The sequence below is a fragment of the Heterodontus francisci genome, chromosome 31 (assembly GCF_036365525.1).
Source record: "Heterodontus francisci isolate sHetFra1 chromosome 31, sHetFra1.hap1, whole genome shotgun sequence".
Classification (NCBI taxonomy): domain Eukaryota; kingdom Metazoa; phylum Chordata; class Chondrichthyes; order Heterodontiformes; family Heterodontidae; genus Heterodontus; species Heterodontus francisci.
This window is the reverse complement of record NC_090401.1, coordinates 12066166-12078556: the sequence shown is the minus strand read 5'-3', so window position 1 is coordinate 12078556 and position 12391 is coordinate 12066166. Positions and strand designations below refer to the sequence as shown.

At 45.1% G+C, this 12391-nt stretch overlaps 1 protein-coding gene across 8 annotated transcripts in view; it reads left to right on the top strand.

The window, feature by feature from the left end:
- Positions 1–12391, top strand: part of col16a1 (collagen, type XVI, alpha 1) — a 628911-nt gene that overhangs the window by 144669 nt on the left and 471851 nt on the right. For all 8 annotated transcript variants that reach the window (XM_068011105.1, XM_068011107.1, XM_068011111.1 and 5 more), the window contains one exon: positions 9820–9858. In XM_068011105.1, the coding sequence (XP_067867206.1) occupies positions 9820–9858 (39 nt within the window). The remainder of the gene's footprint in view (positions 1–9819; positions 9859–12391) is intronic.

Here is a 12391-nt window from a genome sequence, read left to right as displayed (position 1 = left end):
TGTGAACATTCTGACTTCTGACCTTATGATGAAGGGAAGATCATTGCTGAAGCAGCTGAAGATGGTTGGGTGGAGGACACTACCCTGAGGAACTTCTGCAGTGATTTCCTAGGGCTGAGATGACTGACCTCCAACAACAACAACCATCTTCCTTTGTTTTAGGTATGACTCCAAGCAGCAGAGCATTTTCCCCTGATTCCCATTAACTTCAATTTTGCTAGGGCTCCTTGATGCTGCACTCTGTCAAGTGCTGCCTTGAGTCATAGAGTCATTTATGGCACAGAAGAAGGCCATTCAGGCCATCGAGCCCATGCCAGCTATCTGCAGAGCAATCCAGTCAGTCCCACTCCCCACTCGATCCCCGTAGCCCTGTAAGTTTATTTCCTGCAAGTGCCCATCCAATTTCCTTTCAAAATCATTGATCACTTCCGCCACCCTCATGGACAGTGAGTTCCAGGTCATTACCACTCACTGTGTAAAAAATGTTCTTCCTCACATTCCCCCTGCACCTCTTTCCCAAAATCTTCAATCTATGTCCCCTCGCCCTTGTACCATCGGTAATGGGAACAATTTTTCCTTATCCAACTTATTTAAGCCTGTCATAATCTTGTACACATCTATTAAATCTCCCCTCAATCTCCTTTGTTCTCAGGAGAACAGCCCCAGCTTTTCCAACCTAACCTTGTAACTAAAATTCCCCCAGACCTGGGACCATTCTGGTAAACCTCCTCTGCACCCTCTCAAGCACATTCACATCCTTCCTAAGGTGTGGTGCAGAACTGGATGCAATAATCTAGTTGTGGCCTAACCAGAGCTTTCTAACGGTTCAACATAACTTCCCGGCTTTTCTACTCTATGGGCTGAATTTTACGAGTGCGCTGCAGTTTGCAGCGCCGCACTCTGATGGTGGCATGCATCCCGCGTGGATGCGCCGTCCCTGCGCCCCCGCGGTATTATGTGCGGGGGCTCATTTAAATGGATGGGGTGGAACGGCTTTCCCCGATGACGTAGAGGGGGCAGCCACTGCATCCCCGACAACGGTGTCCAATGCCACCGTGCAGGCACCGGCACCCTTTTTAAAGGGCTGCAAGCCCTTAGGAAAAATTTTAATATTTAAAGTAATATTGTGCAGCATTGTGTCTAAAAGATTAAATAAATACTGGAGGCCCTTTCCCACCTTTTCAGGGCAGTATCATCAAAAGGAACTTTATTCCCAACCCGAACTTTCCCCCCCACCCTCTTAACATTTGCCCTTCAACCCCTTCCCACCATCCCCAGAGCCAATAAGATGTGTTATTCCCGCTCCCTTCCCTCCCACCCTGATAATTTCACTCCTCCTCACTCCCCACCAGTGACTCGCCTCGGAACTCCAAATGGAGTTCTAAAGGCGCACGAGTTGTGGCTGGTGCCCGTAATATAGGCGTGGGACAGCCGCCGGGACTAGGTGGGCTCCTCTGCATGTTTATTTAACTCATTGTAATATGTAAATGAAGGCCCCGCCGCTCGGCGGTGGGAGGGGGAGCGCTGCACCAAGGCCTCGCCTCCGTCGGTAATAAGCATTGTGGATCATGGCGGGCCTCTCCCGCAAGTATTTTACGGGCTCCCCCGCGACGACCCACCAAGTCGAGGGGCTGGTAAAATTCAGTCCTATGTCTCTATTTATGAAGTCGAAGATCCCATTTGTTTTACTAACTACTCTCTCAAAATGTCTTGCCACTTTCAAAGATCAATGCACATGCTCCCCAAGGTCCCTCTCTTCCTGCACGCTCTTTAGAATTGTGCTGTTAAGTCTATGTTGCCTCACCCTATTCTTTCTGCCAAAATGCATCTCCTCACACTTTTCTGTATTAAATTCCACCTCCCACTTGTCTGCCCATTCCGCTAGCCTATCTATAGATGTCCATGGCAGTCACTGTCACCTCATCTCTCGAATTAAGCTCACCTGTCCATGTTTGGATCCAGGTTATAATGAGGTCTGGATCTGAGTGGCTCTGGTGGAACCCAAATGAGCAACAGTGAGCAGGTTGTTGCTGAGTAAGTGCTGCTTGATAGTTTTTTTTATTCTTTCATGGGATGTGTGCGTCGCTGGCAAGGCCAACATTTGTTGCCCATCCCCAATTGCCCTTGACAACTGAGTGGTTTGCTAAACCATTTCAGAGGGCAGTTAAAGAGTCAACCACATTGCTGGGGGTCTGGAATCACATGCAGGCCAGACCTACTTCCCAAATGGTCATTAGTGAACCAGATGGGTTTTTAATGACAATTGATAGTTTCATGGTACCATTACTGAGTCTAGCTTTCAATTCCAGATTTTTATTAATTAATTGAATTTAAATTCCACCTGCTGCCATGGTGGGATTTGAACTCTTGTCCACAGGGTATTAGTCTGGGCCCTTGGATTACTAGTTCAATGACATTACCACTACACCACCATCTCCCCAACTGGCGACCACACTTTCTATCTCTTTGCTGATGATTGAGAGTAGACTGATCGGGCGGTAATTGGCCAGATTGGATTTGCCCTGCTTTTTATGGACAGGACTTACCTGGGCAATTTTCCACATTGTCAAGTAGATACCAGTGTCTGTATTGGAACAGCTTGGCTAGGGGTGCGGCTAATTCTGGAGCACAAGTCTTCAGCTGAGGTGTTGTCAGGGCCCACAGCCTTTGCAGTATCCAGTGCCTTCAGCCATTTCTTGATACAATGTGGTGTGAATCAAATTGTCTGAAGACTGGCATCTATGATGCTGGGGACCTCAGGCAGGGGCCGAAATGGATCATCAGCTCAGCACTTTTGGTAGACGATGCTTGCAAATGCTTCACTCTTATTTTTTGCACTGACATGCTGGGCTCCCCCATCATTGAAATGGGGCTGTTTGTGGAGCTTCCTCCTCCAGTTAGTTGTTGAATTGTCCACCACCTTTTTGGACTGAATGTGGCCGTTCTTTCTGCAGGCCTTTGATGTGATCCAACGGCTGTGGGATCGCTTTGCTCTATCACATGTTGCTTCTGTGTTTAGAATGCATGTAGTCCTGCATTCTAGCTTCACCAGGATGGTACCTCATTTTTAGGTATGCCTGGTGCTGCTGCTGGCATGCTCACCCGCACTCCTGATTGAACCAGGAGCCATGCGTAGAGTTTGGGCCGTCGGGGACATCCTGTGTTTGGAAAAGGGATAGAGGAGGGAAACTAAACTCATGTAGACATGAGGGAGAGGGAATGGAAGGATACCAGGTGAGGGGCAGGGTGGGAAGAGGTAATTAGAGTGGGAGGAGGCATATGACGAGCATTGAGCAGTTGGGCCGAATGGCCTGTTTTTGTGCCATAGATTCTATCAATATCTGAAATAGCAGAAGGGGCAAGGGAATCTTTACATTGGATTAAAGAACACTCAGGAGAGCTTTTTGAGTTTGTACAGGTAGTGCACTGAATGCACTGAATCTTAATAAGTTGTTTGACTGTGAGCAAGCTGGGCAGGTGCAGACCTAAACTCAGAAGAGGGCAGGTGAATAGACAGTTGCAATTACTGCACGGACCATGTGTGTAGTAAGCTGTCTGCAGAGAAAGCAGAGGAGATTCTAGAGGAATCAGGATAATTTCTTGAAGTGGCTGTGAAGTATAAAAGATTTGGGCCAAGATTTCAAGTTGGTGCTGGACCTGAGCGTGAGCCAGAGAGAGGAGTGATATATCTCAACTCAGAGCTCGCTTTTAGCAAGGCTGGTGGGCAATAAAGTGAGGCAGTTTCTGAACACCTGCCCCAACCAGATGTGGTACATATGTTTCCCTTGATCCTGATGCTGATTTAAACAGAAACAGTCTGTTCCATTTATAGTTTTTCCTGGTGAATTCCATTATTAAACTTTTTGTTGGATCCGTGCCTCTTCCAACTTCGACCCAGAGCTGAAAGGTGAAAGTTCAGCTCTGGGCTGTCTGCCTGTTGGGAGCTGTTTTATTTTTACAGCCTCTGCCTGTGATTCAGATCTTGGTGAGTTTGCAAGCCCTGGCAAACTGCTTTTTTCTTACAGATTCCCCTGAATGGGCCATGTTTCTGCTCGTCCTGCTTGTGGGAGGAGACTAGAGAGGGGGTTAGAGGTGCAGCCAGGAGCAGTGTTCTATGGAGATCTGATTTTCACACATTCAAAACCCATCAATATACACAGAGTTAAAATCGAGCCCCAGGTTCAGAATTCAACTCCAATGCCATTCTGGTGTCTGTCTACAGTGACTCTGGTTTCATTCAAGCCACAATAAGAGGGGGGTGGAATTAAGTAAAAGTTGCATTTATATATTGTCTTACACAACCTCAGAACTATAGCCAATGAAGTAGTTTTGAAGTGCAGTAACTGTTGTAATGTAGGAAATGCAGCAACCAATTTGCACACAGCAAGCTCCCACAAACGGCAAAGTGATAACTAGATTGTCCATTTCAATGATGTTGGTTGAGGGATCAATAGTGGCCACGACACTGAGGAGAACATCCCTGCTCTTCAAATAATGCCATGGAATCTTTCACAGCCATCTGAGAGGGCTAACGAGGCCTTATCTCAACGTCTTAATGTCTTATCTCAAAGACGGCACCTCTGAGAATGCACTGGAAAGTCAGCCTAGATTAAATGCTCAAGTCTTTAGAGGGGCATTTCAACCCACAACCTTCTGACTCAGAGGCAGCAGTCAACTGAGTCATGGCTGACACTTAATTACTACCAACCGCTGACTAGACTTTGTGTTGCCTCCATAATCACCCATTTCCACAATAATGTTTGAACCATCTCTCTGTAAATCTGTTTGCAGTAAGAGAGCCGACAATTCCCTTAGACAGGCCGTCGACGTGGATCTGCTGTGTGTCAGCTGGGCTCGGTTGGTGATGCACTGGGTTAGAAGGTTGGAAACTTGAACACATTCGTTGGTCTGACACACCAGTGTCTTGTGCATTGAGGAACAGCTGCTAGATCTGTCCCTCAGGATAAACCATTAAATTGATGTATCACCTGCCCATTCCAGTCATCGCTCCAGCCTTCGGGACAGATTTGTGCATTGGCAAAACCTGACTAGAGTTCAACAATTAAAATGAGGCATCTGCCAATCATTCAGTAGATTACAGCAACCCATTATATGACACTGAGCAATTTACAAAGATCTCAGGTTTAATATCTGCTTTGTGCTGAGTTAGCTGATATCAGTTGTTAGGAATTAAAATTTGTCCTAAGTACCTGAAGACAAAGAGGGACAGGAGGAGGCCATTTAACCCCTCGAACCTTTTTCACTATTCAGTTAGATCATGACTGATCTGTACCTGAAATCCATTTATCCACCTTTGATAATCATGTGTCAGGGTTTGGATGTTGATGAGAACACCCTGGTGATAGCTAGGGATGTCCTTGTTGGTTGATTGGTATCCTGACCCTCACTGTCTAGGTTGCAATGCAAAGAATGGCCACTCGGGGAACTGTGGAGCTGTGGGCTGCAGCTATCTGTTGAGATGTAACCCACTACATGTCAGCAACTTTAGAAGGGGAGAAAAGTAAATTGGAGAAGGAAGGAAAGGCAGTGAGATGGCCAAATCACGCCTGGTGCTGTGCTACGAAACAGGCCCAGGCGTCAGGTTTCCCCGTTAAGTCCTAAATCACTTGTCACAGGATGGGAGGAGGAACAGATAAGAGGGATGAATCAATTCAGACACTTGTACATCTTGAAGAACCTCCTCTCAGGACAGAGTGACAGCAGTTTGACTGCAGGTCCTTTTCTCTAAGGATGTTCTTGGCTGAGGTGAAGAATAGAATCAGCTAGGGAAACCTATTTGAATCAGGAAATTTAGTATGTTTGAATTTGAACAAATGGTTTGCCCAGTGACTCTGAATGAATACAGCTTATAGCTTTACCACTCAGAGCAGGAGTACCAGATTCAATCTCAGCCTGTGCTAAGTTAGCTGAGCTGAGCCAGTGGCCAGTGTATTACAATTGGCCTCAGTGTCCTGGGTTAGGGGTGGGAAAATGCAGCCACATTTGTTCATTATCCAGTTACTTGTCTGGGAAACATCGGAACCGCAAATGTCCTGAGGGTAGGACCCAGCTCGACCAATGACTCTCATGGTTGAATAGATGACTATGTTCGTTGTCTTAGCTCATAAAGTCAAGAATGTTTTGGGATGTTACTCATTGCGATCAAGTCCGTCTACACTGTCCCATCAAACACTCCCAGGACAGGTACAGCAAGGGGTTAGCTGCAGAGTAAAGCTCCCTCTACACTGTCAAAAAAACAAAAAATGGGTTAGATACAGAGTAAAGCTCCCTCTACTTGTCCCCATCAAACACTCCCAGGACAGGTATGGCACGGGGTTAGATACAAAAAAAAGAGGGAAAAAATGGGGTGAGATACAGAGTAAAGCTCCCTCTACACTGAGTAGATAGTGAGGGGCAGTCACAGCCAGAGAGAGAAATGGAGACAGAAAGAGGGAGAAAGACAAACAGAGCAAAAAGAAAGGGAGGGAGATAGACATGTCAGAGAGAAGGAGAGGGATAGATAGAGAGGCAGTGCTGCTAGGTATACTGATAGATAGGAGAATATGGGGCAGCAGAGGGAAGGAGGGATCTTTGACTGTGGGAGGTTAATTGTGATGAGATGAGGAAAGTGCAGCTGGAAATGCTGATCAGGGAATGAAGTGGAGATGCTGTTTGCACGTGGGCCGTGGGCTAGAGGAAGAGCCAAAGAGTAATTCTAGCCCGGCTAGTTCAACATTTGTGACTAATTGAAGTATTAAGCTTATCGAGCAATTAGGTGGAAGGAGCAACATGTGACAGTGTTCTGTTAAGCATTCAAGACACGAGTTGAATTTCTGTTCCAGCTGTGCAATTAAAGATATTCCCCTGATAAAGCCTAATAATGTGTGAAAATAAAAGCTGACCGTCTCTGTTGATTTCCACAATCTGGGACCGAAGGGCTGATGTCAAATTTAACTCCCAGCATGCCTTGCTGCTGCTCTGAAACTGCTGGACTTCACTGATGCAGTGTCATGGGCAAAATGGGCAACCGCGAGCACCAAAACTCAAACCAAAACTGAACATGTCAGAAACAGATAACAGTTCAATCAGAATTTCTTTGTTCTCAGAGAAACGTGGCCCTGTAGTCTATCCTTGAACCCCTGATAATGGACACACCCAGAGTGTCCTGGAGGTTTCATCATATGACCACCTGCCTCCAACCATCCAGGCTCCACCTTCCCACCATTGGTCACCCATGTCATCCTTGCAGAGCCCTGCCTTCCCAAACCAATTGGAAAGCAAAAAGATTCTTCATTATTCAAGTGAATGATTCTTGACTATCAGTTAAACAGCCTTTCTTCTCCAATCTCCAATATTTTTAAAATAATAACTAAAGTGTTCAAACAAATGGAAAAAGCACACCATTTATTTATGCCTCCAATGATCTTTCTCTGGGTTGCACGTAGCAACGCCTTCAATTCCTGGTCACTCCTGGACAATCCTGGAGAGTTGGCTGTTATATGATTGCCTTTAAGAGTGATGTCCCTTTAAGATCTTAGTATACTAATGAACTAAGTACCAGGATGCAGTCATGTGACTCAGAGCCAGAGTCACTGTCCAACTATAACAGCCAGATTAAGGTTCTGTAAATAGTTAGCTCTGTACTGTATATAATAGTGTAGCTGTAAATAAACCTGTTTTGAGATCTTCAACATAACTGAACTCCACACATCTCATTTACATTGCATCAGACAACATAAAAGAACCCATTAAATGGTGGCAACGGTGGTGAGAAAAAAAAAAGTCTAAGTTGAAGACCACAGGTAAAACTGTTCTGAAAAAGATCTTCCCTACAGCCACTGGAGAGAAAGTTCAGAAAATATTGGCACAAATGGTTAAAAAAAGAACTTACCTAAAGGTGTAAAAGACAGAGCACAGAACGACAGGCTGCAAGGGAATAGGATGAGTCATTGTGCTAACAGTCAAGGGATACTGTTTTTAAAAGAATCAACCCTTGAAGTGCTAAAAGATTGATCTTTTTCTGAAGCTCTGTGTAAAAAAAACAAGGAAGACCCAACTCCCCTCCCGGGCTGATCAAGGTCAGTGCCATTGCAACAGGAGTCCGTCAGAAAAATCACAGGAAAACCCGATCACTGCAGAGCCTTCATCCACGCAGCCAAAGTTTTAAAAAAAATTAAAACCACTCAAGCATGAATAAGAGCTTCCATTCACGAAGCCACAGTAAAAAAAACTCATAAAACCTTAAAGATTATTAAAAGGGAAATGGTGCAGAGTCCTAGAACAGGTCTTAAAGCAAGTCTTAAGCAAAACAACAGCAGGAAGATGGATAGCAAAATTTCCAGCATGAACACGAAGGCCATGGATATCCTATCCAAGTTCCAACTGTTCAAACAAAGAATGTAGTTATCCTTCACAGACCAAGTAATTGTAGAACCAGAAAAACAGGCTGTGCAAATATTAATAGCAGTTGGAAATGAGGGGTTACACAGAATCAACTGTGTAATCAACTCTGTGACTTAACTGAAGAGGACAGAAAGATCCCGCAAAGATATGGAAGTTGCTGGAAGATCAACTCCGATTACGAGTGAATTTTAGAATTCATCTCCTGGAATTGATGTCCAAAAGGCAACAGCCACAGGAATCAATAGACCAATTCATTAGTAGATGCCGTTGTGAGAGCAATGAATGGGACTTCTCAGAAACTGAGCTGTCAGACTGAATAATGGAGCTGGTGATTGTATCAACATCTATTGAAGTGTTTCAGAAAGACCTCTTGGAGAAAAAGAAAGATCACAGCAATGATCTGCTGCTGGAAGATGGCAGGAAATGCAAAGCCATTGTAACTGGACAACAGCACCTGCAAGCACTAGGTGCAGCCAACAGTATTGGTACAGTAACCAATTTGAAAAGAGCAAACAAGCTGTTAAGTGTGGTTAGTCCCACTCACTGCGAAGTTGTCCTGCATTTTGAGACCTGTGCAAGGTGTACAATGCAAAATGACACTGAGCCCGCTTATGCAAACAATCTGGCTCCAAAGATATGGCCAGAAGTCACAGTCGGACACAAACAAACAGATGACAGGAGTGGCAACAGCAGCAAAGAAAGTGCCAGAGATCTGCATAAACGCAAGCCGATACACAAAGTCCACAGCAAAGCAGACCTGAGACAAGACTCAGAGAGAACTAATTCTCAGCGAGAAGACAAACTAGTGATATTGATTGAGGGATAAATATTGGCCAGAATGCCAGAGGTAACTCCCCTGCTCTTCTAATAGTGTCATGGAATCTTAAAGTAAGGCCCTAAAGAGGAAGGTGGGGCCTCAGTTTAATGCCTCACCCGATCGATGGCACCTCCCTCAACATTGCACAAAAGTGACAGCTGGATTTTGTGTTCAGGTCTGTTGAGTGGGACTTGAACCCATGATCTTCTGTCAGACGCAAGAGTGAGCCAAGGCTGCCACCTAAGAGACTGAAGTGAAGCAGCATAAATTAGCATGTGGTTTGCAAACTGTGTGGGATCAGTATTAGCACACACCAGCACAGGCTGATAGAAGGTGTTTGTACAACAGTGACACCCAGACTCAGTGTGAGTATTGTCTGGGAGGTGCCAGTAACCCTACTGTTTGATGGCTTTCTCTCCATCTTCAGCACCGCGTTTGTATCTTTGACTAACAGGCTCACCTGAAAGATTCTCAAACTGTCCGGGTGCCCATGTTGATCAAATGATAAACTGGAAGCCACAGGAAATGAATTGATGGCTAAGGGTTGTAACATCAATTCATATCTGAAAGCTCATTTTACCTGTATTTTTTCTCTGCAGGTTGGTAAAGCTGGGCAAGAAGAAGAGAATGATGGAGAGGTGAGCCTATTTTGATTTGAAGCTCCTGTGTTGTTTAATTGATGAGACAGGACAGATCTGAAGGTTTTTGTTCCTCAGGGTTCTTTAACTTGTTACTAGTTATCCTGCACTCCCTCGGCCCAGGCAGCTGAAAACAACTTCCATTTACCAGGCATTCTCCAACCTTGGGAAACACATCCTGACTGCGGTGATTGCTCCCCACTTGTTTCTATATATTGCATTTCAATAAATAATAGTCAGTAACAGAACCAATTCAGCCACAGGGAAATCAGCTTTGAGATGAGCTCAGTCTGAAGATTCTGATTCAGAAATTCATTGCAGTTGAATCCAGACTTGACTATTCCAAAGCTCGCCTGCCCTGTCTCCCATCTTCCACCCTCCAAAACATTGAGCTCATCCAAAACTCTGCTGTCTGTATCCTAACATATACCTAGTCCTGTATACCCGTCACCACTGTGCTTACTGACCCATATTCATCCCCAGTTCCCACATGCCTCCATTTAAAAATCTGCAGTCTTATGTTCAAATCCCTCCATGGCTTCACCCTTCTCTCTCTCTCTAACCTCCTCCAGCCTTACAACCCTCTGAGAACTCTGCCTCCCTCCAACTCTGGCCTCTTGTACAGCCCTGACTTCCTTCATCCCAGCATTGGTTACCATGCCTTCAACTGTCTGGGCCCTGAGCTCTGGATTTCCCTCTCCAAACCTTTCTACCTCTCTAATTCGCACCAAGTCCTGTTCACCCATCACTCCTGTACTTGCTACTTAACATTGGTTTTCGGTCCAACAATGCTTCATTTTTAAAATTCTCACCTTAATTTTCAAGTCCCTGCATGGCCTCGCCCCTCACTATCTCTGTATCCTCCTGCAGCCCTACAACACTCCACGCTCCTCCAATTCTGGCCTCTTACACATCCCCAATTTTAATTGCTCCACTGTTGGTGGCTGTGCCTTTAGCTACCTAGATCCTAAGCTCCAGAATTCCCTCTCTAAACCTCTCTGCCTCTCTATCTCTCTCTGCTCCTTTAAGATGCTTCTTAAAACCTACCTCTTTAACCAAGCTTTTGGTTATCTTTCCTACTATTTCCTTTTGTGCCTCAGTGTCAAATTTTGTTTAATAATGCTTCTGTGAAGCACCATGGGACATTTCGCTATGTTAAATGTGCTATAGAAATATGAGTTCTTGTTTAATCTTTTGCTGTGGTGACGCCTTCAGTCTCCTCTCCATTCAAACCACACCTCAACGTCTGTCCCTTTGTTTAATTTATTTTTCTATTTATTCCCACTCCATAAATCACATTGGGAACGTTATCAACATTAAAGGCCCTAATCCAATGCAAGTTATGACTGTTTAACTAGCAGGAGGTAGACATTGAATTGGGGCAGTTAGGAGTGAGAATGGTAATAGAGTTAGGGAATGAGTTACCAGGGAAGGAGGTTGAACAGATAGGGGCCAAGATACGATTAGATACACTTCGAGAGAGTGAAGGAATTGAAGAACATGGTGAGAAGGTGAAGAGGGGGGACTGAGGTATATACTTATCGAGAAAGTCGGAACAGACTGGGGCTGTTTTCTCTAGAAAGAGAGGGCTGAGGGGTGACCTGATAGAGACCTTTAAGATAATGAATGTGTTCAATAGGGTGGACATAGAGAAAAAGTTTCGAGCTATGGGGGTGTCCAAACTAGAGGTCATAATAGAAGATGGTCACTTATAAATCCAGTAGGAAATTCATGAAAAACTTAATTGCCCAGAGAGTGGTGCAAATGTGACACTTGACATCACAACATAGATGCATTTAAGGAGAAGTTTGATGAGAAAAGAATAGGAGGGTATGCTGATAGAGTGAGATGAAGTAAGGTGGAAGGAAGCTCATGTGGATGATGGCATGGATGTATTGGGCCGAATGTCCTGTTTCTGTGCAATAGGTTCAATGGAATTCTATGTAAGGTGAGGAATTGGGGCTTTGAGAGATGGTGAGAAGGCAAATGGGTGGGATTGAGGGATATGGTGAGATGGTTGTGTAAGTGCATGCGTGCATGTGTTTAAGTGTTTCTATATCAATGAATCTGTGCCACTGGAAGAAATTCTCCACCAAATTGTCTTATAACTTTTAACTGTCCAGCATTTGGCCCTGCATTCACCATGGAATGTAAAGATAACCCCTGGCTCCTTTACTCCACAACCAACTGTCTCCTAGTCGGGATGCTGTGTTGCTTGGAGGGGAACTTGCAGGTGGTGGTGTTCCCGTGCATCTGCTGCCCTCATCCTTCCAAGTGGTATAGGTCACGGGTTTGGAAGGTGCTGCCGAAGGAGCCTTGGTGAGTTGCTGCAGTGCATCTTGTAGATGGTACACACTGCTGCCACTGTGTGCCAGTGGTGAACGGAGTGAATGTTTAAGGTGGTGGATGGGGTGCCGATCAAGTGAGCTACTTTGTCCTGGATGGTTTTTTCTATTCATTCATAGGATGTGGGCATCGCTAGCTAGGCCAGCATTTGTTGCCAATCCTTAATTGCCCTTGGGAAGGTGGTGGT